The 26,889-nt window shown below is 42.4% G+C and overlaps 1 protein-coding gene across 1 annotated transcript in view; it reads right to left on the bottom strand.

Moving 5' to 3' along the window:
• Window positions 1–1,744: 1,744 nt before the first annotated feature.
• The window catches only part of lig3 (ligase III, DNA, ATP-dependent), a 45,677-nt gene continuing 20,532 nt past the window's right edge, over window positions 1,745–26,889 (bottom strand). The window contains exons 12-21 of the mRNA XM_084319873.1: window positions 22,097–22,184; window positions 19,835–19,912; window positions 18,903–19,026; window positions 16,253–16,395; window positions 14,727–14,801; window positions 11,516–11,662; window positions 8,096–8,243; window positions 6,607–6,734; window positions 4,184–4,276; window positions 1,745–3,698 (exon numbers count right to left, since the gene is read on the bottom strand). Coding sequence (XP_084175999.1) covers window positions 3,459–3,698; window positions 4,184–4,276; window positions 6,607–6,734; window positions 8,096–8,243; window positions 11,516–11,662; window positions 14,727–14,801; window positions 16,253–16,395; window positions 18,903–19,026; window positions 19,835–19,912; window positions 22,097–22,184 — 1,264 coding nt within the window. The 3' untranslated portion in view covers window positions 1,745–3,458. The remainder of the gene's footprint in view (window positions 3,699–4,183; window positions 4,277–6,606; window positions 6,735–8,095; window positions 8,244–11,515; window positions 11,663–14,726; window positions 14,802–16,252; window positions 16,396–18,902; window positions 19,027–19,834; window positions 19,913–22,096; window positions 22,185–26,889) is intronic.

Raw genomic sequence — 26,889 nt, forward strand, 5'->3', positions numbered from 1 at the left:
TGGTGTACGTCTTGGAGTGCGGGCATGGAACCGTTCAGTGTTTAGTATGTGCCTCACTGTGCAAACTGAAACTGCCTGCTGCATGTCTTTTGCAGTCAGTGCTCAATGTTTTTTTTTACAACTTGCCTCTTCAGGAATCTGGTGTCAGCCGCTGATAGCTTCCTCTTTCTGTCACGTCCAGGTAGCCACTGTTCCTTTAACTTTGAACCTGCAAACTACGCTTCCAACTGTATTTCTAGGAACATTCAGTGCTTTTGCCATCTTTTTGTATCCCTTTCCTTGTTTGTGCAAGGCAATTATCTCTTCTCTGAACTTTTTGGACAATTATTTTGACTATTTCTAACATGCATTATTTTAAACGTCACTCAACAAACCCCTAGTCAGTCCAAGTATTTTTGTTCTATCTCAAGCACACCTTAACTGAAGCCATTGAATAGTTGCTTGAGAGGGGGTTGAATAATCTCAAGAAAGGGGGTTGAATAATCTCGAGACAGGGGGTTGAATAATTTTGAGACTGTAGTAGTGAGTAAAGAGGTAGCATTTCGTGTTGAATTTGGATAAAAACCATAGTAATTTTCATTTTATTTAACAATTTAAAGTTTAAACTGTTGTCTACTTTGTTTATTGCAAACAGCTGAACATGTTTAATGTTTGCCAATAAACCCAATATGCAATGGGGATTTAATCATTTTGATTGCAACTGTAACAAAAACATTAGTTGTGGCCAATCAACTGTTTGGTACATTCTTAAAATGAAAGAATGCATTGGGGAGCTCAGCAACAACCAAATACCATGGAAAACTGTGGTGGTTGACAAAATAATTATTTCCCGAAGAAAAACCCCTTCACAACAGTTGGCCAGATCAAGAACACTCCCCAGGAGGTAGGCATATCTGTGTCACAAGTCACAAATCAAAAGAAGTCTTCACCAGGAAGACCAGATTAGAATTAGCCAAACATGCATATTAAAAAGGCTGTACTACAGTTAGTTCTATAACATCCTATGGAGAGATACTGTAAGACAAAGATCAACTTGTACCAGAATGATGGGAAGAGAGGAGTATGGAGAATAAAAGGAACTGCTCATGATCCAAAGCATACCACCTCATCAGTGAAGCATGGTGGTGGTAGTGTTATGGCGTGGGCATGTACGGTTGCCAATGAAACTGGTTCCCTTGTATTTATTGATGATGTGACTGCCGACAAAAGCATCAGGATCAATTCTGCCGTTTTGGGCAATATTATCTGCTCATATTCAGCCAAATGCTTCAGAACTCAAGGGGGTGCACACATGTAGTAACTGTTGTAATTCCTATACCGTTCGCCTGATTTGGATGTAAATACCCTCAAATTAAAGCTGGATATGAGTGCTTTGTCTTCTTTTCACAATTGTGAGAATTGTGTTGATGCCCAAATATTTATGGACCCGACTGTATAATCCAATTACACATACTACAATACTAGTGTCTTCTAAAAGTATTGGCACCCAGTGTAAATGAGCCAAAAGGGCTGATCAATGAAAAGTAAACAAACGTCATTCTTTTATGTGCTCAGTACATTCAGCATTTTCTTTTGAACACGGGCAATCATTAGTGCCTTTGGCTGCAAAGATACGGTCACTGAAGGCTTTGCATTGAGATGTGTTTATTTGGAATACATGTATTGCTATTTACACAGGAATTAACTCATTCCAAACAGCAGCCTGTTTGGAATTTTTTGTTAATAGAAATTTCCTGAGAAATCTTCTGTACAGCCTTAGCAAAGTACAATTTTAATTTAAACAATTACACGCTTGTCACCAATGTTTACCATTAGGCATCATTATAAGGAGTTAAAGATATTAGCAAAACATTTTCATTCTAATTTTGTAAATATGTTTTCCCTAAAAGGAAATAAATGAATTAAGAATGATTTTAGTAAAAGCCTTTTATTTTCCATATTTCCAGGCCCTCACCATCAGTATTAGTGATGACATGCCCCCCCCCTGGACCATCACCCAACAACATACTAGTAGACCTGCGTATATCACTAATCAGCACACATACCCGCTCATGTCCGGCCCTAGTGCTGGAGTACAAAATGTCTCAAAGTAATGTTTAACAGGGGCAGTTAGAAAAGACAGCCAATTTATGGTGGTTAAAGTTTGATAGGTTGCCACAATTTTATTTTGATTTACAAAAAAACCATTGCAAGATAATCTCTTGGTTTTCGTGATTCATTCTATGTTGAAACGTGTGTGGATGCATTAACTGCCTCGGACTAAACAAATAAAATGTCCTCATTCATGATCAACAATTCAATTTCCTCATTATCACCACACGTTCCATCTCTACACTACACACTCATTTGTTCCAATAGGTTTGTAATCTAATGGAGGATGTCAAGAGCCGTTCACCAGGCAATTTACTCCTGGCTCCTGTAGACAATAATTACCAAAAGTTAGTACAAAATAGAAACCCATAATCCCATACATTTGCTATTTTGTATGACCACTGCTGGTTTGACATTTTGCAAAACAAAAAGAAAACAATAAATAGAAATGATCATGGATGAGAGCATACTGCAACTCAGAATACAGACTGATCTCAGATCAGGTACGTTTACCTCAACAGAGCCTTACAAGGTGGATCAGTGGTATAGAATGAGGAAAGCAACACTGCCAAGGCTGCTAGACTGTAGTTTTAGCCATTTCCAATTTCTAAATTAAGGCATTGGAAATTGCCCTATTTCGCCATGTAAACAGCCTCTTATGGAAGAGGGTTATAGTCAAAATGCTAAAATAGCTATTTATATTACAATGACTGTTTTACAAATTACAGCCGAAATTAATAAAATGTTATAATTCATCAAATTCATAATTCAGCTCTCGTTTTGAATGCGAGCTAGAGGCATTTAACCCCCTCTCTTGACACCAATAGGAGACAGTAATGTCATAATGAATTATGACAATTGTACATATTGGGAAGCAAGGTTGTGCTAAATAAAACTTGTCCTAAATATAAAGGAGGATCTAGAATTGTAGTTCTGAAAAAAAGAAAAAAACAAGCTCAACATCCAGACACCTGCAGCAGAGGAGAACAAAAAGTTGAAATTATTAAAACGTTTAATCGCCGCTCCTTCTGGCATAGACAGAGTCATCTCTTACTGAAAATGAAATTACATCCCATTTGTAGATGTCATCTCTATCGTCTACCACTGCAGTGTGAAAGCAGTTGTTCTTACACGGTGGGATGAAATCCGCATTAGTACGAGTCTGGTCCTGGTACATCCATACCATAATAGTTCAACCACGTTCATATGGTTTGTCATGTATTTTAATTTTGTCACGTCACATGCAGCGTAAAAAAAAAACACTCGTGGTCAGTTGCAATGGCCTGCTGGAGAAGCATGTTTTAAAAGAGGTGGGCTCGGGTTGAGGTCGGTGGGTTGAGTGGCGTGTCCGCGGGCACGACGTCCCGTCAACAGGGAGGCACCACACGCCTCTTCCGGATACACTCCCAGATCCAGCCCGGAGTGACCCTCTGGGCTCGGCTGTCGTCCTCGTCCTTGGGCTCCGCCAGGGTGTGCGTGGCCGTGGCGGCGTCGTAGTCCGGCACCAGGTCTCCGTCGTAGGCCACGAAGTAGCGCCTCAGCTTGTCGGAGTCCTGGACCGAGTCGGGCAGGACGAGCTTCACCCCGCTGAAGATGTCCAGCAGCGTCTGGGGAGGAAAACACGGGAGGGGAAGGTTCAGCCATATCATCAAGTTTCAAGTTCAAGTTTATTATTTGTCACAACAAAATACTTTATGATGAAATGCTTGTTTCTGTATGAGCCCCTGAGAGTCTGCTAGTAAGTAAGGGTATGTTCAGTCAATATACATATATATATATACACAATATACAATACAGAGTAAAATGAGTAACAGTGAGGTACAATGCAGAAATGAGATGAGGTACACACTTAGGGTAAGGTGCAAATGAGGTATGAATGTAGTGCAAATCTCTTTAATAATAGATAAATATAAAGTGTGTTAAAGTGTCTAAAGTGAGTGTCTGTATAGTATGCTTGGTATGCTCCAACCCACCGGACCAATTTTTTTTTATAAAAGAAAACAACCAAACGGGGCTCTTGTTTCCTAGAGGTCGCCGTTTGATGGCCTTACAGATTCTACATTGAACCAGTTAGTTGTAGCGATTCACCCACCTTGTCCTTCCTCGGCTCCAGTACCTGGGAAGTTGCCTTCGACTCCTTTGACTTGCTTTGCCCGTTACTGTGAACCGTTTCAGATCTCTTCGCCTGAAATGGAAGAGGAGCTTGGTTTAAATGTATGGCTAAGGGGGGGGGGGGAAATATATCCATATCGAATCATTTCATTTGAATCAAATCTATTAGGGTGTAAAGGTACATGTATCCGTACCGAACCGAACGGTTTCAGTGTATACCGTACCGTACCGAACGGCTGTGTAGTGTACCGAACGAATACAACGGTATGTTAACCACTAACGACCGCCCACCGGGGGCTGTTTTTTTTCACAATCTAATGTACCAGTAATTATAATTATTATATTTTTTTATGTTACAAGTCGATTATTAATTTCAATATAGAATATTCGTTGACAGCCTTACAAGTACAATTAGTTACTGCACACTACATCACCCCTGAGTGGAACATGGAAAGCCAAACTTTCCCCCACTGTACTGAAAACCCGTACCGAACCTTGACTTCAAAACCAAGGTACGTACCGTACCGTGGTTTTTGTGTACCGTTACACCCCTATCATAGATCTTTTAATCTATGCCTGTGATTTTCGCTAAACATTATTTCTAGTGCACATCCCGTCCTGCAGATGCCGCTAGTTTGCCTTGCGCTGGTTTTCTGCTGAACTACTATGACCAAATTACATATTTTGACCAAAATGGCAGGTGCTGGCACCGCCATCAGTCACATCTACATCTACTGTAGCTGAGTGGTGCACACACTGGCAGTGTACACCGAGTCCTTAACAGTCAAGCAGTGTCTATAGTGTCTAGTGAACAGAAGGCCATGCCCCCTCAGCCTACTGAGAGCTGGCTGTGCTCAGAGAGGGTGACCTAAAACAATTATATCAAATCAAATGATGCATCTGAAGCCGAATACTTAAGACATTAACATTCCACAATAAGCAATTTATGACTGAATCATTGTACTGGATCTTTAAGCCTAGCTGAATCAATAAAAAAATCGAAACCTTGTGAACCTTTGTTTCGAATCATGACACCAACCCCCCCCCCCCCCCCCAAAACAAAGTAAACCAACATTTACTTAAGAGGATGCTTCTTTGTATATATGGTAAAGGTGGTGGGAGGGTAGGAACAGCACAGCCAAACAGACTGCTGCCACAACTCAAGCGGGTGCCACCTGCAGAAGTTCTCTGACGACTCCTCCATCGTAAGCTACATCACCGACGATGATGAGGAGTATAGAGCCCTGGTGGAGAGCTTTGTGGGGTGGAGTGACAGCAACCACCTCCAACTCAACACCAGTAAGACCAAGGAGCTGGTGGCGGACTTCCGGAGGGGCAAGAAGAGGCCCCCCCCGATTCCCATCACCATCCGAGGGGAGGAGGTGGAGTCATATAAGTTCCTTGGGGTACACCTGAACAATAAACTGGACTGGTCGGACAACACAGAGGCCCTCTACAGGAAGGGACAGAGCAGGCTGTTCTTCCTGAGGAGACTCGGGTCCTTCAATGTTTGCAATAGACTGCTGCAGTCATTTTACTATCTATAGTGCTGTGGCATGCTGGGGGGGGACTACACCAACTCGAGTGACACCAACAAACTCAACAAGCTGGTGAGGAAGGCTAGCTCCGTGGTGGGAGTCGAGCTGGTCAGACTAGAGGTGATGGCAGAGAGGGGGATGAGAAGGAAGCTGGCTGCTATCCTGAAGAATCCCTCCCACCCCCTCTACGACGAGCTAGTCAGGATGAGAAGCACGTTCAGCCAGACTCATACCCCCCTGACACTCAACTAACCGCCTCAGACAGTCCTTCATACCAGCGGCCATCAGGCTCCACAACAGTGGGCAGGGACTGCTGCCAGACATCCAACTAGAACTAATAGGAACCCAAAAAGGACAATAACACTACCTTATGCATACTGCACCTTATGTGAATACTGTATATTTCAGTTAGTTAGTAAAATTATAACACTACCTTATGCATACTGCACCTTATATGATACTATGAATACTGTATATTTCAGTTAGTTAGATAGTAAGTTATATCGACTTATTTGTTTACACTGCTTGTGTTGTTTTTACTACCTGTACCCCCCCCCCCCCCCATGCTGCTATGATGCCTGAATTTCCCCAAGGGGATCAAAAAAGGAATATCTTATCTTACCCTTTCTAGTTTCAAACAGTGCTGCATGGATCCCTTGTCTCCTATGACACTTAATGAAGTCTAAAGATATGTTATGCTTTTATTTGTCAGAGGTCAAGCCCCCCCCCCCCCCCCCCCCCCCCCCCCCAAAAAGAAAAAAACCCTGATGCAGCTTTAACCTTCTCATCACCAAAGTTTTGATGAAGAAATTCTACTTCCTGATTTTGAAAGGACCTGAACCCTGCTCTCCTGTATGTTTTGTACCTTCTTTGGACTGGGTTCTCCTGTAGTCATTTCCTTCTTGACAACGGCTACTGGGACAGGCGTTCGAGGTTCTGATTTGACTGCCTTTGCTTTGGGAGTAGTGTTGCTTTTGGGAGTAGCGTTGCTGCCTGTAATGTGAATGCATGTCAAGATTACATGTAAAGGCATGGGGTCAGAGTTCATGTTTACAGTATGACAGAATCGATTGTGCTAAAAACTTTTATTAAAAAGAATACTCCACCAATCGACACCATCATTGGTAGGAAATAGGGCTAGGGATCCAAAATTCTGAACTAACCATTACATCAACACACATCAAACTTGGGTCCAAGCTGTTCCCTAATAATGCAATTCCACTGAAACCATCTATACTACAAACATGTGTGGAAAATAACTTTTATTCAAGTAATGTACTCAAGTCGATTTAGTTTTTTAAGTCATTAAAAAAAATTCATTTTCACAGAACTTAATATTTTTACTTCACTACCTTTTAAAGCAAATATCCTCCTTTTTACTCCACTAACATATCTAAACAATGGGGTTTGCCAACAAGACATGCAGCCAAATTAAAGATGAAGCCGTCAGAAGCACAAGTTGGCCACCAGCCCCTTCAGCTGAATAGTTAATGCATCAAAGATGGAACAGTTCTTTCAACTCAAATATCAGCACACGGTGTTGAAACGAGTACTTTAACTTTTTGACATTTAAATACATTTAATACCAAGTATTTCAAAGCTGCTCTATGGAAGATGTGCACCCTGCAGCGGTAAGAGGAAACTGCACTGTGTTAAAGCACGGTGGATAAGAGAAAACAAAAAAATACATTTCTTCAAGCAAGGTATTTGTGTCATTCACATCTACAGAATGAGCTCAAAAGAGTATGCAGCATCTATACCCCTCTGTTCCAACAGGCTGTTTCTGTGCCTGTAACAAGTGAGCCGCTCGTGCACCATCTAGCAGTGGTGCACGTCTCACGAGCCTGTACCGTCAAATTAAATTCAGATCTAACTTTCAGATTAAACGTTGCAGATCAAATATGACTCAAGATACAGCAATGGCAGATAGCGATATTACCATTAAAATGTAACCATTAACATATTTTAGGTCAAATTTTTGGTAGAAAAGAAAAGATTTACGTGCAAGGCGGCATCTTGTACATGCACATTTTATCTAGATATCTTCACACGCCATTTTCTCATTGCACAACAAACCCACGTTGCAGGCTGCGCCTGCGTCTGGGAGACTGTTGCTCGTCTTTGGTTGATGCTGAACAGTCTAGACAGTATTTACTGTGAGTTTTTCAAAGCACGGTAATCAAAAATGATAATTCAAATGGTATTACTAACCTTCAGGTAATTTTACCGTGGTTATCATTAAAAGCGGTAACGGTTGCATCCCTATTTGACAGTTTGAGCTGAACTACTTGGAAGGCACACTGTTTTGGCGATGCTCTAGTGACATCTATGTGTACTAGACGTGGAGCACTCACTCGTCTTCCTGGGTGCCCCCGCTGCACCATGGGAGGAGGGGGACGGGGTGCTGCTCCCGCTGCCACCACCAGGGGACTTCTTGTCATCATTGGACGTCCCAGCTGTCACCAGGAAGTCACTGTTCTCTTTTGATATACGGAACAGCTCCTAGAGAGAAAGATGAAATAAGATCAGAGATACAGAACAGCTCCTAGAGAGAAAGATGACATAAGAACAGAGATACGGAACAGCTCCTAGAGAGAAAGATGAAATAAGAACAGAGATACAGAACAGCTCCTAGAGAGAAATATGACATACCGGTAAGAACAGAGATACAGAACAGCTCCTAGAGAGAAAGATGACATACCGGTAAGAACAGAGATACAGAACAGCTCCTAGAGAGAAAGATGACATTAAGAACAGAGATACAGAACAGCTCCTAGTTCCCAGCTGGGTATGTACCGCTACGCTTTGCTGGCTTCATATCACAGCCGGGAAAATGAACAGACTGAATCAAATTTTAGATCTCCTGGGTGTCGTTTTGAAATGAGATTTTACTTAATCAGAAGCATTTTATTATTACCAAAACATAAAATCTGGGCCACTTATTTGTCAAACACTTACCCCAAAGTTGTTGAGTCTTTGTTTTATAGGGGCTGACATCTTGATTAGAATGTGAAATGTGTTATTTTCACTCCAAGTCACATTCGATTCATCATGGCAGCGCCCAGTAAACAGAAACTCTCCATTGAAATGTTAAGATGTTGGACCTTTCAACAACTTCTGGGCAAGACAAATAAGTGGCCTGGATTTTATGTTTAGGTAATAATAAAATGACATGATGTACCATCACCCAGGAGATCTAAAGTTCACTTCAGTCCATGTTCATTTGCCTTGCTGTGAAGAAAGCAAAGTGTAGCGTACATCATATACAGCCAGGAACCAGCAGAGTGATGGCCTATGATTTGTAACAAGATGCAGACCAAAAGGTAGATTAAAGGTATAGTTCCGATTCTTGGAACCCTAGCCCTATTTATTACTTACCAATGATACTAGCTTTGACCATCTAGGAAAAAGATAATAATATAAATGGTAATAATAATAGAGTATATTCTATCAATAATCAATAATAATTATAATAATAAGCAAGTAAGAAATAGTCCTAGGGTTCCAAAAATCTGAACCATCTATTTTAAGATAATTTAGAGTAGGATTTCTTTTGCCAGTGTTCTTGGGTGTGTCAACCAGTAGCCATCTAGTTCAGTTTTGTATCCAAGGTGCACTATGGAGGTTGGCATCATGTGGCCGTGAGAGGTAACTGCACCTTGTTAAAACATGACGGATAAGAGGGAGAAAAAAAAGCAAGGCAACTTGGAGCCGTTTTACATTTGCGGCGTTCACAAATGAGACCGTAGTCTTTTATGGTTTTCATGGCACTGGCCGAACCCAACCAGAAGAGGTCGTATGGGCCGCTTCACACATCCCTGTTGGGAGGGTTCCGTCTTGTTCAGGCCAACTCTGCAATATTCTCTTCATGAAAAGGTTCCATCATGCAGGTTTAAATCAAGTTCACATGGTGTGACAAGTTACCATAGTTAGAGTTAGTTTCATATTGTTAATCCTATTTGAGCCTGATGAAATAACACTGTAGCCCATTTCAGTTTGTCAGGAGCACAGCCCAAACATATGATGACCTAAGCAATCTGTGAACCGGAAACTCAGCAGGTGCTTCCAAACTTTAGAAATACGGACTATAAATACAAAACTGCTTTCTTCTAGTAACAAGATAATTCACTGTGGGTATTTTAAGGAGACAAGGTGCCATCTCTGGGCAGGTCTATTGATCCTGCCCAGAGAGAATGAGGTGCCAGTGTCGTCTATTCATCCTGCCCAGAGAGAATGAGGTGCCAGTGTCGTCTATTCATCCTGCCCAGAGAGCACAAGGTGCCAGTGTCGTCTATTGATCCTGCCCAGAGAACGAGGTGCCAGTGTCGTCTATTCATCCTGCCCAGAGAGAACGAGGTGCCAGTGTCGTCTATTCATCCTGCCCAGAGAGAACAAGGTGCCAGTGTCGTCTATTCATCCTGCCCAGAGAAAGAGGCGCCAGTGTCGTCTATTCATCCTGCCCAGAGACAACGAGGTGCCAGAGTCGTCTATTGATCCTGCCCAGAGAGAACGAGGTGCCAGTGTCGTCTATTCATCCTGCCCAGAGAACGAGGTGCCAGTGTCGTCTATTCATCCTGCTCAGAGAGAACAAGGTGCCAGTGTCGTCTATTGATCCTGCCCAGAGAACGAGGTGCCAGTGTCGTCTATTCATCCTGCCCAGAGACAACGAGGTGCCAGTGTCGTCTATTCATCCTGCCCAGAGACAACGAGGTGCCAGTGTCGTCCATTCATCCTGCCCAGAGAGAACGAGGTGCCAGTGTCGTCTATTCATCCTGCCCAGAGAGAACGAGGTGCCAGTGTCGTCTATTCATCCTGCCCAGAGACAACGAGGTGCCAGTGTCGTCTATTCATCCTGCCCAGAGACAACGAGGTGCCAGTGTCGTCTATTCATCCTGCCCAGAGAACGAGGTGCCAGTGTCGTCTATTCATCCTGCCCAGAGACAACGAGGTGCCAGTGTCGTCTATTCATCCTGCCCAAAGAGAACGAGGTGCCAGTGTCGTCTATTCATCCTGCCCAGAGAGAACGAGGTGCCAGTGTCGTCTATTGATCCTGCCCAGAGAGAACGAGGTGCCAGTGTCGTCTATTCATCCTGCCCAGAGACAACGAGGTGCCAGTGTCGTCTATTCATCCTGCCCAGAGAGAACGAGGTGCCAGTGTCGTCTATTCATCCTGCCCAGAGAGAACGAGGTGCCAGTGTCGTCTATTGATCCTGCCCAGAGAGAACAAGGTGCCAGTGGCGTCTATTGATCCTGCCCAGAGAGAACGAGGTGCCAGTGGCGTCTATTGATCCTGCCCAGAGAGAACGAGGTGCCAGTGTCGTCTATTGATCCTGCCCAGAGAGAATGCAGGGCTAGAAGTGAACTAACCCGACATGACACGGAGCAGGCTTCCTCAGCAGGTGCTCCGCCTCTGCAGCGAGCGCCCAATAAATCACAACTGCAATATAAACTATATATAAACAAAAGAGCTTCGGCAGCCAAGTATCCTTTTTATATTCATGGACCCGTTTTGTATTACCAGGTGGCCAAGAAGACGCCCGCGGGTGCGGACAAAATTTACCTAGCGGGCGACGTGTATTAATTAAGAGGAACATTTGAATGGACCCGTCTCAAACCCTGCCCTCTTTTCTTGATCCTCCAATCACAACTGTCGCTTACCTCGGACAAACCAAGTTTGTCCGAGGTAAGCGACAGTTGTGATTGGAGGATCAAGAAAAGAGGGCAGGGTTTGAGACGGGTCAATTGCCATCCGTCTGGGGTTGCGTGTGTCGTACCTTGAGCCGGGGCAGGTTGGTGGCGGTCTTCCAGTCCTTGTCGTCGCGGACGCGCGTCATGCGGGGGAAGCGGATGGAGATGCCGTCGGCCGTGTGCATCTCGGACTTGGAGAACTCGGCACCGGTGATCTCCCACACGGGAGCCGTCTGTGGGGGCAGAGCAACACAAGAGCGGCTTTGTTACTACTGATTAGTGATGCACGATATATCGGCCGCCGATATAATATCGGCCGATATGGCCGTTTTTTTACACATCGGTATCGGTCCGATATCAAGATAGGGCCGATATTATTATTATTTTTTTTTTTTTTTATCTTTTTTTTCTTCTTTTTACATGTTTTGGCCTTAAATAGTTTCAAAATATCAGTCATTTCTGAAAATAAGTTACAAAAGTAAAAAAAAAATTGCGTTTTGGAAAATAGCTCTTTATTTGATTATCATAAAAAAGTGTTTTCTATACAGAGATATCGACATCGGTAAATATCGGTATCGGTCAGAAGAGCAATATTAATATCGGTTATCGGTATCGGCCACAATTTTCACATCGGTGCATCACTACTACTGATGACATCAAAACAGGCGACGGATTCTCACGTCCGTACCGCGGGGGAAAACACAAGAGAGGGATAATTAAAAATTATGAAATAAAACATGAACCAGATCTTAGAGGGAGGGAGACTGTAATGAATGATGCCTCCATAGTTTATTTTAATTGCTGTGCACTGATGATGTGTGGGTTTTTCCTCTTGATGGAACGGTTGCTCTCAGATTAACTGGAGATGATGATAATGATGATGATGACACTGCTGATCACTTGCAGAGGGAATACACATGACTGCCGCCTTATTCATTAACTGTCGCCCTGATAATATCCTTCAAGCTTTTATTTTGGTCCAATATGAGCGTAATCTGTGATATATAAACCATACATATTTATCTATATCTGCATATATTCCTGTTTACTCTCTGTACAAACTGTATATACTTTTATCTTTATCTATCCCATACCTACTCGTATTAGTTATACCAGGGGTTCCCAAACTTTTCAGGCCGGGACCCAGAAAATAAGGCGTCAGAGAGCCGCGGCCCAATGCACATCGTCAGGCTTTTTTTTATTTATTTTTTGCCAGGCGGCCGATTTTTTAAGCCAAATATCACTTCAATCCTATTAAGTTAGTTCAAGTGAGTTATTCATTTATATGTGCTATTTATGAGAGGGCTAACTTGTTGCAAAATAATAATGATAATAATAATAGCCTCATTAAAATACTATTGTTGCTTCGGTTGTTTTCAGCGTTTTTATGTGCATAATCTGTTATTTAGTTTGAAATGTTCGTTGAAATAAGTAGATTTTCCGTTTTTGTTTATTTATTAAGTTAATATAAAACCATATAGTCACATTTTAGAATAGAATTTTAGAATACAACTAGAAACACTGTCCTGGCCTGCTTCTAAGTTCAGTGGCCTGGAAAAAAAAATAAAAAATTCACAACCCCGACTTTGGGAACCACTGAGTTATACCACTGGCCAGTATGGCTTACTACCATAATAAATGGTAAATGGTGCATTTATATAAAAAGGACTTTGAAAAAACCTTATATTTTCATCAGATGTTGCTCACTTTCTGACTGCAATACATGTTGTTGGTGACATTTTAAGTTAGAATAATATACAACAATATACAAATTTGGTGTTTTCCTGAACAAACATTGGCACAGAGTAGTTGAATCGGAGTAGTTTACAGTAGAGTACATGAGCACGGTATCGGGACATCCCTACAAAGAAAGTACTCTAAGGTATCTGTATTGGACATTTTCACTGGCATTTTCATTTTCATTTATCAGGAGACACTTTCTCTTTACAGTATTATACACTATTTAAGAACAAACACTCCAGCAGTGATCCTTTGCTAGTGTCTCAACAAATGTGAACATGTTGGTTGTGAGGCATACAAGGGGAAGCTGTATGCATAATGTGTGATATTTGGAAGTGTAAACAGATCTAGACAAGCTTGTTCGTAATACTTGCAACACATTTCTTCTCAGCTGGTTCAGTGCCAATGCGGTTGTGATATACAAAATCCTTCTAAAAGGTCTTGTTGCCTAGACAGTGTGATTTAAGGCAAATATAGTCAAATAATATTAATAAGCAACAGCAAAGTATTAGATACAGTTATCAATGAATAAATGATACAATGGAACAAGGGGACGATAAGCAGGCCTGTTAAATATTCACGGATCACACTGACACACAGCTCGTCTCAGAGCCGTACCTAGAGTGCATTTAACTAAGACAAACAAGCAATGTAATTGCCAGGCATTTCTGAGCGTAGAAACACTTCAACTTTAATCTAGGGAAGATAAAAACTGAAATCTGCAAAGGGTGGGAGAGGATAAGAAGAGTTGTTTGGGGTAAAGATAAAAACAGATTTCATAGAGTCATAACTCTGGTATCATGGTAACTCTGGTATAGTGGCAACACTGACGGTGGCCATAACTCTGGTATAGTGGTAAAACATTTATAAAAAAAAATAACCTTCAGATTTCCAGACGACTGTTCTACCTCCTGAGCCACTGTCACACCTATATGATAGTTTCTCTAGTTTCCTGCTTCTCGTTTCCTTCCTTTTGAGTAATCTTTTGTATAAGCAGGGTTCCATTGACTTCATTGGGTTAAGCATTTATTGATAAATGTGTGGGAATGAATGTGCATGTGTGTACCCTGGAAGCAGGAACCCGCCATCACCCATAAATAGTCAGCTGGTCAGATGGCGAAAAGTGACACACAGTAGGGTGAATCGGAGTAAAGTGAAATGTGACATGGTGGTTGGAAGTGGAAAGCAGAAGTAGCACAACTCGCTATATTATTTTGTTACCGGACCGACCAACATATAAAAAAAACTGAACTACTATCGAATTGACTGATGCCTGGTCCCTCCGCTCAGAGGAGAGCCAGACAAAGGTGTTCTCCCAGGCTGGAGATCTTGGGTATATGATGTGGTGAGCTAACCATACAGTCATTTCTCCTGTCCTCATTGAGAACCAGACAATAATACATTTGGTTTCCTGGTCTTTTCCTCGTCATACTATACTTGAATGTTAGGACTAGAGCTTGGTTGCTAAATCTTCACACCTCTAGCTCATAACAGGGAGCCTTGTGTTTTCACACCAACAGGCCCAGTGGGAAATCCAAAAGGATCAGCAAATCTCACCTCAGGATCACGGATAATGAAGTCGGGATAGTAATTCTTGATGATCTTCAACCAGCTGGGGATTTTGCTTGGCTCCTGGAAAACACACAGACACACGCATAATATACACACACAGAAATAATGTATTTAAATCAACAGATTATAGAGCACGCACACATTTGGATTCAAATCTGAACAGAGGTTCCCACATTATTTTAAAGGACATTTCATGGGTACAAAATACAAGTCGCCACCACACACACACACACACACACACATGACCATTCCAGTTACACTGCATGGGTTGACATTCAAATGTCCATATGTTGCACTTGCAACTTTAAAGGAGACAGCATAGCATACTGACTGCCGGAACAAACTTGTAAAAACAAAATGACCCATTTCTGCATTGGGCCACAGCAGTGTGAGAAAATACCCCATTTTCTCATCTTCTAGTTTTAACATCAGAACAAAAATCTAAACAATGGAAAAACCACCCTTTATTGGTTTTCGGATTTTGGATATGAAATGAACTAATGATACACAGATAAGTATATACTGTATATGCGCCTCAGAGTGTTTGAGTGTGTTTCTATTTGGGGCTAGTCCACATTCCTTTTCAGTATACTGCCACCTTAACCGTCGCCTGACCTAGGGTTGGGCATCGTTTGGATTTGAACGATTCCGATTCTCCATTTAGATTCCTGTTCTAAACGATTCTCGATTCCGATTCTTTGAGGTGCAGGTCAAAATAGGTCACAGCTTATTTCGCAGGAGATTTCTTTTTTTTTGAAAAATCTTAAATCTTTTTCATACTACCGTATTCACATTGTCAGTTGACTTGAACCGGAAGTTAGGAACCGGTTCCTATTAGAACCGGTTCTCGGTGCCCAACCCTAGCCTGACCTGAGGTAAAGTGTGTATATGGCTGCATCTGAGCACTCTGTGTTAAACCCTGAAGAAGAAAAAGAAAGCAATACGCTTGGACCAGCACTCACAGATTTTGGTATATTTAATGGCAGCCTGAAACAAACATGTTTCGGAACGATTATGTTCCTTCCTCAGTGTTGATGGCTAGCACCAAAGAAGGCCTGCTTGGCTGAAACAGTCTGGGAGCATCTAGTGTTAGACACTTTTCTATTACTACTGTTCATCAAAATTCAATCAAATCAATACTAACCTGCTACTGAAAATGTCCAGACAAACATTTGTCAACATTTTCACATTCACTACTCTGCGTTATTGTATCCAACATGACCAAATCAACACAACACTTTTAGGGTACACGTTACCTTTTTTAGCTATTGCCTTGGAGCCAGAAGGCCTGGAAAACATTGCGAGTACCTACACTATGAATAAAGTATTGAATAAATACTCTCATGGTAGCAGTATCGAAAGCAAGGTATCGGCATTGAAAATGTTCAAACAATACCCAGCACCTGCAATTGTAAAGAGTTCTTCATGATGTTTTTTTCTTTACGTGTGCGTTATATTTTTACTGAGTTGACATTCAAGGCAGTCTTCAGAAGAGCCTCCTCTCGTCTCACCTTGCTGATTTTGATCATGTCCAGCTCTTTCTGGAGTCTGGCCAGCATGGCGTCATCGTATCCTCCGGAGCACTTGGTGACTGTGCACCATTTCCTGGAGTCAGGGTCGTAGCAGCCCATCAGAAAGCTGGACATGATGCCCCCTGGTGGTCGCAAGACAAAGCACAGCATTAGGGGAAACAAAATGATGGTCACTTGTGAAATGTACAGAGAACATCATGTGCACGGAACATGTACTTTGCAGACTTCACAGTAGTGCTGGAAGATTACACCACCATGCATCCATGCAAAGGTAGGCACTGTTACAATACTGCTGTCAATACAGATTGCAGAAATATGCATATATCTATTTAATTTCATCTAAAAACAGTGCCTTGCAGCAGTATTATAAAGATTTTGGGATAACATTTTTATAAAATAAACCAGGCAAGAGCACCATGACAATTATACTACAAAAAATAAATAAAAAATATCACACACGAATATTGTTTTACTGTATAAAAAAATAAAAGAGAAAGGTTCATTTGCATGTTCTTGGTATCTAGGGACATCTATGGACCTCAGGGAATGTATTCCCAGTGTCCGGGATATTGTGTCTGTTACTATGCTTGAGTAAATTGTAATGAACCAAAGAAGAATATAAATTATTATAAAAAGAAAATTCATATTTTTTTTTGCTCATTCAGCACCTTATTGAGATCAAGTGTACTAATATCTAAGCAAATGAAAAAAGGGCAGATGATTTACAGGGTTTTTTGTAGATACAGTACAAAATTTTGCCATCTGGACACATTCAATATGAAATATGAATATAGAATATCAGGCCTATAAATTACCTTATTATGGCCAAGTCATACATATATGGATCGGCCCAAATCTCCTCTTTCCAATGGCAGTTAAATCTGGATTTAGTACCACCAGGCGACCGTTACAGGGCAGCAAAGACCGTTAAACAGTTACCTTTGTATAATGTCCATAGCTCCGCCATTTTTTACCGGATTGAGACAGATTTTTATAGACGTTCACAGAAAGGTAAAGAATCAATATACGTTGTATTTTATGGCAAAGTTGAGGTTTGTTCGACCCGTGAGATATAAATACGACATTCACGTCAATATTTGCAAGAAAAAAATTGTTGGTTGGTCTGCGGCTGGTGTGAGCTGGGTAGTGTATTATGAAATTTAGAAAAAATTTACTTTGATTCCTGACACAGTGCACATGGCTCTTGTTATCAGATGTTGCTATTGGGGCAGCTTTAGGAATCTGATCAGCCTGGCATCTGACCGATCCAATACCAGCACTGCAGGGGTTCGCAAAATCGGATAAAAATGTTGTATCTTACATGATACTGGCTACTACTAAATTACTAATCCTTATTCTGTAGTTGAGCGCAAAAAACATATTTATACGCAAACTACAAAATAACTTGTGCAAAAAAAGCTATTGGCTGCAGTGACCAGATATTATCATCATTTTAGATTAAGACATTTTCAAAGGAACTAACTTTCCCATCAGGGTACTCCACTTGGGGTCACGAAAAGTCTGCAGTACTGGTACATCCCTTAACAATATTATAGTTTTCTACATTTAAGAATTAACCGACTGCTGGATCCTTTGCCATAGAAGCCCCGTCTACTGTATATCTATGGTTGAACTGACCGTTGGAGCCTTTGCCATAGAAGGCCATCTACTGTATATCTATGAGTGAACTGACCGTTGAAGCCTTTGCCATAGAAGGCCATCTACTGTATATCTATGGTTGAACTGACCGTTGGAGCCTTTGCCATAGAAGGCCATCTACTGTATATCTATGGTTGAACTGACCGTTGGAGCCCTTGCCATAGAAGGCCATCTACTGTATATCTATGGTTGAACTGACTGTTGGAGCCCTTGCCGTAGAAGGCCATCTACTGTATATCTATGGTTGAACTGACCGTTGGAGCCCTTGCCATAGAAGGCCATCTACTGTATATCTATGGTTGAACTGACCGTTGGAGCCTTTGCCATAGAAGGCCATCTACTGTATATCTATGGTTGAACTGACTGTTGGGAGCCCTTGCCGTAGAAGGCCATCTACTGTATTTCTATGGTTGAACTGACCGTTGGAGCCTTTGCCGTAGAAGGCCATCTACTGTATATCTATGGTTGAACTAACCGTTGGAGCCCTTGCCATAGAAGGCCATCTACTGTATATCTATGGTTGAACTGACCGTTGGAGCCTTTGCCATAGAAGGCCATCTACTGTATATCTATGGTTGAACTGACCGTTGGAGCCTTTGCCGTAGAAGGCCATCTACTGTATATCTATGGTTGAACTGACCGTTGGAGCCTTTGCCGTAGAAGGCCATCTACTGTATATCTATGGTTGAACTGACCGTTGAAGCCTTTGCCGTAGAAGGCCATCTACTGTATATCTATGGTTGAACTGACCGTTGGAGCCCTTGCCATAGAAGGCCATCTACTGTATATCTATGGTTGAACTGACCGTTGGAGCCCTTGCCATAGAAGGCCATCTACTGTATATCTATGGTTGAACTGACCGTTGGAGCCTTTGCCGTAGAAGGCCATCTACTGTATATCTATGGTTGAACTGACCGTTGGAGCCCTTGCCATAGAAGGCCATCTACTGTATATCTATGGTTGAACTGACCGTTGGAGCCCTTGCCATAGAAGCCCCCCAGAACCACCAGGTCAGCAGTGTCGGCCATGGCTCCTTCATTCAGGTAGTCCTTCTTCACCTTCAACCAGTGGCGTTTCCCTGGTTCATAGGTGCTCTAGGACAATAGAGATAACACATTAGCGATACTGTGTCATAATGAACTGGATTCTACACATCTGACAATATCATAATTATGTTTTCTATAGCATATCAATAATCATTCATACATTGTGTTTCATGTCTTTTTTTTCATGCATCAGTTTATTTCAGGATATACTTTGTCTGTGATGTTAAATAGTGAACAGCCTTCTCTCACAGAAAGGTTAAAAGGTCTGCAAGTGCCTAGCTAATGGCCTAGCCGGGCCGAGGTTAAAGTGACCCAAAGACCCTCTAGTTGACCTTAAATGTAATGGCTGTGTTTCTGCTCTTTTCTTTGATGTAAGGACACTTAAATTATTCGACCCTACACTTTCTTAATGACCCCTCCTCCTGTCCTCACCCCTCTCCCATTCTTAAACTCACTCGACTTTATCGCCATAGAATTACTTGGACTATTGCTTTTGTATTCTTCTATGGATCCATATTGTAATAAATCATATTGAACTTGGGACAGAAATTCTATATTATTTTCTTATATCATTGAAGACATTACCAATATAAAAAAATCAAACATCATTACACTAGCTTAGCACAAAATAATGGAAGCGGATACGAACCACTAGCCTTAGCTGTATCCACTTCCATGCATTTGCGCTAAGCTAAGCTAGCTTGCAGCCGGATAGCTTTCTACTGAACGCACAGAGAGGAAATTAGTATCACTATCCATCTTCTTGTCTGACTCTGGAGAAGACGGTAAGGCCTGTCCCATAATGTTGAATATAAATGAATACAATTAAATAAATTGTGCAACAGAGAGCACTCACCTTGAGGTCCTTCAGCACCAGGCCCTCAAGTCCCTCCCTGATGACTCGAGTGATCATCTCAGCCAGGTCTTTTGCCCTCTGTCACACACACAATCACACAATCACACCATAAATATCACCACAATGCAGCTTCATTGAATTCTCTTTAACCCTTTCACTGCCACACTACAGAAGGTTAACCCTTTACTGTCACACTACCGACGGCTACCGTAGTAGTGTGGCAGTGAAAGGGTTAACCTTAGGGATGCTCGAAATTGGCTTTTTTACCGATACCGATATTGTCCAACTCTTAATTTCCGATACAGATATCACATTTTAATGCCGATATCGGCCGATAATATCGGTAGGCCGATAATATCGGACATCATTTCTATAGAAATGTAAAAATATAAATAAATATTGAAAACCGATAGATATTTTCCGATATCACATTTTAATGCCGATATCGGCCGATAATATCGGTAGGCCGATAATATCAGACATCCCTAGTTAACCTTCTGTGTATTGTCGCAGTGAAAGGGTTAACCGTTTGGTAGTGCGGCAGTGAAAGGGTTAAGATGTGACTTAAACAGCAAACAGCACAGGCAATAAATAAATAATGGTGTTTTACGGACTATGTCCTCATAGCGTCTTTTTATATCAGAAAAGCTCTGGCAGGACACTGGGAAGAACCAGTGACAATAGCAGCACCTTCTGAAGAGGCTTTCAACTCAGCGCTCGGAGAGCTCGTGCAGAAAAGGCAGTGCACTCTGGCGTCTGCATGCGCTCTGTCCTCATTGGGAACAACTGCAAAGAGATGCAGCTGCTCGGGAAAAAGAGAAGGATCATAAAATAACGAAAGTTTCATGCAAGACATAATGATGGCATTGACGTGCACATTAATATTCTGATAGAATTCAGATTACTCATGTATTCCCTTTATGACTTGGCTTTATGACAATAGCTGGGATAAGCCAATATACTGACTATGAGAAACCTGAATATGATAACTGGGGTACCGAGACATGTAAACACCTTATCTGGTTTACTGTTGGATTTTGTGGTCTGTGTAAGTAGCCAGTAAGGACGCAAAGCCAAGGGCACCTCGTTTTAATTTGGCCAAGTGTATTTCATCTGGGGGAAAGCCAAAAAATTGCAATTAAAGGATGATTGATATTCGACGTTGCATTGCTTTTACGACTCTGTATGTTTTTAATGACTTGTTGACATGAAGTTGAGGACTTTGAATAAGTGCTCTGGGCTTCTTTCTTCTCCTACACAATTAACACAACTTTTACTGTGTATTATCTTATAACAGTGCAACTAAACTAAACTAGTTTTCTGCTATTCAGTTAATTGTAATGGTTAAAAAACATGCACAGAGACACTTGATGCATCACCTGCTAGCATAACTTGCCAATGTTAATCTCCCATAGCAGACAATCACACTGGTCCCTGCATTTGTTTACATTCGGAAGCTTGACATGTTTCTTTATCTACTCTTATCCCAGACTCTATCTACCCTTATCCCAGACTCTATCTACTCTTATCCCAGACTATCTACTCTTATCCCAGACTCTACTCTTATCCCAGACTCCATCTACTCTTATCCCAGACTCTACTCTTATCCCAGACTCCATCTACTCCTATCTGATGCTTTATCTACTTCTATCCCAGGCTCTATCCCAGGCTCTAGCCCAGCCCCATGTAGATCTATCCCACGGCGTATCCAAACAGCCAGCTTATAAACAGATGCATCATTGTCTAATACGCGATTGCTCAGTCCTCTGTTCCACTGTGTGTGTGTGTGTGTATTTTATTGAAATTGCGTTTTTAGGTTGCAGGAAATTCCAGCAAATGGCTTTTCTTTTTTCTTTGCCTCCCAGCCACAGGCCCCCTCCGGACCGCCCCCTAGTTGCAACTTGGCACCATCTTCGTTAAAGATCCTGGAGAAAGCCCTGATGTCACCGATCATATTGAGAAGCGGAGCGGTGCCATTAGGCACAAAGACAATCCTGGGGAAGTGCGTTTTCACCTCCAAAAAACCCTGACGCATGGTTGGAATGGAAACCTCAGGTTTTACACGAGTCTCTGTATAAAAGCCATTTATAGAAGTGGATGTCATTTCAAATATAATGCTTCCCAATGCATTCTGACATCCTCTGTCACAGGAGCCACTTAATCCCATTTCATATGAGGGAGGGCTTTTTTTTTTATTTGAGTTTGTTTGCCATAGCTGAACACATGAATTGGAAACACTAGCCGAGTTTACAATCTACTTACCGTGACGTGCTTCATCTCGGAGAAGAGGATCCTGTTGGGGACCTCCACCATATTGTCATTGAGGAACTTCCTGCGCTCATACAGAGGCCTAAAGAGGACAAAAAGGTTGTACAAAGGTTGTTTGTGATCGTCAAAATAAAAAAGAGCTCTACGACCTGCCGAGGGGTTCACCTTTATATTTACATATTTGTACATTCGCTTTATTTCTTATATATATATTTTTTTTTTTTACTTTTTCTCCCATCCCAATTTCGTATTATCAAATTCTTCCCTCCCCTGTCTTGAACATTGCTAGGCCATGCCTCCCACTGGTCGGCTGTAGTGAGGACAGAAGCCTTGCATCACGTGTCCCCTCTGGTACACGAGGAGGCAGCCTGTCACATCTTTTCACCGCAGCAGCTCGAGCTCTCAGTGGCGAGGAGTAACGCGTGGGAGGCTCACGCTGCCCCCGCTACTTCCTGCTTCGGCCGCACCGGCGTCACCAAACCGACCTCTAGGAGTCGCTGTCCACAACGTCCAATCCCCACCCACCGGCTTTCCCACCCTCTAACACTTGCCAATTGTGTTAGTATGAACGACCGGCCAGCCGGTAGCAACGCCGAGAGCTGGGCTCGAACCCAGCGTTAGCCTTGCCCACTCAGCCGCCTTATCTTTTACATCTTATCTTTATACTATAATCGCAATATGTTCCTTTATCCCTGGCCGTGAGGTATGGTGACTGACAAGGTAATTTCCCCACAGGGACATTAAAGTCTTATCTTATCTGAATCAATTAAATACTCCTGATGAGTAAAGAAAAAGTTACAAGTTGTAAACAAGTGGTTTTCTGACTATCGTAAAATCTTTTTTTCATGTCATGTCATTTCATTTAATTATTTATTTTGAGGTTCATGCATAGGACATTAACCCTTTCACTGCCACACTACAGAAGGGTACCCCTTTCACTACCACACTACAGACGGTTAACCCTTTCACTACCACACTGCACAGACGGTTAATAACTATCATAGTCTGTAGTGTGGTAGTGAAAGCGTTAACCCTTTGTATGGTAGTGAAAGTGTTAACCCTTTGTAGTGTGGTGGTGAAAGGGTTAAGGTTCCATCCCACACAGGCAAACAGAAAATAATCAACATAGGGCCTTGTTTATCAAGCGAGATACAAATGTATTTGATCGGAAATAATGAAAACACTTTACAAAAGCGCTGTTAACATTCATTCAAGTTTTCACATATGAAGTCTGTGGGTACATTTAATTGTGTGGCTCGTTTGAATAATGCAAACTTTTCTCAACATGTTTCACTTAGTAGTTTCGACAAGAAAGCTAAATCCAATCTCCGGGAACATCAATAGAGCAAACAGCTGGCGATTCGTTCAGAAGAGTTGCAAGAGCCCGTTTAGACTCCACATGCCCAGCGTTGAATACCATTACAGATTGGCCCTTTGATTTACAGCCCCGATCAAACCCTTGTCCCATAAATGATGCACACCAACAAACATATGGGGATTCATCAAGCAAGCAACAGATTTACAGCTGCATTTTACAGAACAATGCACGGGCAGAAGAAGAAAATAAACTGCAGAGTGAGGCCCACTGTGTGAACAACTGTGTATCTCAATATCAAAGCAGATTACATTGTCAACAATAGACACTTGACTGGCAGGAAGAGAAAGCGGCTGCAAGTATCGGCAGAGAGGCAGAACAAAGACCTCAGTCAACACACGGTAGACAAGGACAAGATGAAGCAGCTGCCCTCAAGGACGAGTCCGTGTATATCCATCCACCAACATGGGCAGGTGTCTCGTAGATTAAAGAGATGGAATGGATGGGGGTTCTTGGGGTTACTATGGTGACAGAGATGTGACAATGTCCAAAGCCATGAACTTGAGTCATGGCAAGGCTCTATTCTTTGAGAAATCCAATATTCTAACTCCGCTCCTGCTGTAACTACATAACGGCTGCGTCTATGTCCCATTTCTAAATGGAAACACACTTTAATGAAGTTACTTAGCACAGATTCTAAGTGTTTGTCCTCTGAAAGAATCACAATAAGTATAAAAAAAGGTGTCAGAAAATACTTATTGTAATACTTTCAGAGGACAGAAACAATGGTAGTTAAATTTACGAGAAATTAAGGGAAATTCCATCCCAAAACCAAGATTAACACATTGACCGCCGGGTGTTGTGCCCATCTTTGTACCCTCTCTGCCACCGTTAAAAGCCTATGGAGATGTTTACCTTCTTTGCAGGGCTATAACTTTTTTAATTGTATTGCTATATTGACATTACTATGGCCCATTCAACATCGATTATCTATCGTTCAGAATGTGGGAACGTTATACTTTTTCATTCATACATTGTTGTGTTAATACCTTCGAGAATATAAGTATGTTTTTAAGCTTTTCTGCTGTAATTCCAAAAACGCTAGTTATAGGCCCAAACGCATATGATAGATTATCGATTGGCGTTTCTTTCCCATGCACGCTATATTAAAAATTAAAATGTATATGATCGGTATGCTTCATCATGCGTGGAGGAAAGGGGGGGGGTCGTTTATAATTCCTTGATCATCAGTAACGCGGTTAAGTAAAAGCCTCATTACACAGCATCAGTATTTCAGGCTGTGATGGCCTGGCTCCGCCCATAAGCACTTTGAGTGACAGTCATCCACACAGTCTGCGACTGGTAGACAGAGGCCTCTCTCTCTCTCTCTCTCTCTCTCTCAGTGCATGCTGGGAATGAGATTGGAGAGATTGGAGGTTGGAGGTGTAGTGAGTTTTTTTTTTCTATCTTTATCGGTTTATTTTGTTAATTTGATGATGGGATATTGTATTATAGTGTAGTGTTGGGTTGCTGTGTGTTTTGGTGTGTATAGGGTTAAGTGGGAGTGTTGTTTGTTTGGCAGTCGGCCAGGTTGACGTGAGACGCCAGTATGGATTTTTCCAAAATTGGCAAAGCATGGTATCAAGATATCTGTTTCTAATGTGTCAGTAGAGGACTGCAGTATGGCAGTTGGAAATATTGTAGGACATAGAAGTATTAAATCAGCTGCGAGAATGAACGGAGGAGTGGTGATTTTTCTTGATTCATTGGACAAGGTGCAGATACTGGTTCAATCAGGGATCAGTGTTGATGGGGTTTTTCTTGCCATGGAGCCTCTCTCCACACCATGCAGAAAGGTCTTTATTTCCAACATTCCGCCGTTCATCAGTGACGAACTATTGATAAGTCAACTAGCACGACATGGGAGGATAATTTCCCCTATAAGAAAAATGTCGTCGGGATGTAAATCTTCGCTTTTAAAGCATGTTGTCTCACACAGGCGACATGTGTTAATGATTCTAAACAACAGCGGAGAGGAGCTTGAGTTGGTTTTTAAGATAAAAGTTGATGAGTTTGATTATGTGGTTTTTGTGAGTTCTGGAAATTCGGGAACATTTTTCAAATGCGGAGAAGAGGGACATATCTCCCGCGATTGTACGGGGAGAGGGGTAAGGCAACCTCCGCCTCAGCCCCAGGAGGAGCGCGGCGCTGGGCTCAGCGCAGGTGTAGAGGAGGGAGGAGTGTGGCAGCGCAGAGCTGAGAGCAGTGTCAACAGTGTCCCTCTGCAGACCGTCAGCAGTGTCGGTAGTGTCCCTTTGCAGGCCGTCGGCAGTGTAGACGGTGTCCCTCTGCAGACAGTCAGCAGTGTTGGCAGTGTCCCTTTGCGGACCGTCGGCGGTGTCGGCAGTGTCCCTTTGCAGACCGTCAGCAGTGTAGACAGTATCCCTTTGCAGACCGTCAGTAGTGCAGCAGATAGTATCCAGCTGCAGGGCCACAGAACCGGTGTAGCAGGTACGGAGCAGAGCCTTGGTACAGAGGAGGGAGGAGTGAGGGACGCTGCCCCCCCCTCAACTAGTGGCGACTGTGGAGTAACAGGGGGGGGTGCGGGTGGTGCAGGTACAGAGGAGGGAGGGGTGGGAGACGCTGTTCCCCCCTCAACCAGTGGTTGTGTAGGTACGGAGGTGGGAATCAGAGATGCTGTCCCCCCTTCAACAAGTGGCGAGGTAACAGGGGAGAGCAGAGGTTTTTTTGTCCCCCCAAGCCCAACACCGCGTCAGGGTAACAAAAGAAATAAAAAAAAATGTGACAAGTGAAGTAATAGGGAAGAAGCTGAATGTGGTGGATAATGTAAACAGTCAGACAGTGGATGGCGTGGTGGGAAGTGATGGAGGGGTGGGCTCTCAGGATAAGGAAGGAGTGACAAGTTTGGTCAAAGAGAGTCAGGAGGGTGTAGAAGACACAGGTTCCTCTCAGTCCAGCATGGACGAGGATGAGGCTGAAAAACAATGGGGGGATGACATCTCAAGTGTTGAGGAAGATGAGTTCCCAAATGCTTCTCAAGTGTCTGATTCACAACGGAAAAAATGTTATGCAGTCAGGCAGATACGGAAGTTCCTGCACACAACAAAACATTTGAGAAGTGTCAAAGTGGAAGATTTTTTTGAAGATTTAGAGATGTTTATTTTTTCAGCAAGGACTCAAATGAGGTTGAAGAACAATGGGGGGTACACTTCCCAGGAAGTTTTTAGACTGAGAAAAATTGTGCAGAAGCTCAGAAAATTGGATAATGTAATATTACCATGATAATGGCGCCTCTGATGTGTGGAGCCTGGCTGGACATTCAGGAAGGGAGTAGACCTGGGCTTGGACAGTGTCTGCAAGCAGTTGGGACAATGAAACTGAAAGATGTTGTGGATGTAGCCGGGTCAGAGGAAGTGGCTTCTTTATTGGGGCTGAGGACAGCCTGTCACAA

This window comes from Notolepis coatsorum (assembly GCF_963971535.1).
Source record: "Notolepis coatsorum genome assembly, chromosome: 8".
NCBI lineage: Eukaryota > Metazoa > Chordata > Actinopteri > Aulopiformes > Paralepididae > Notolepis > Notolepis coatsorum.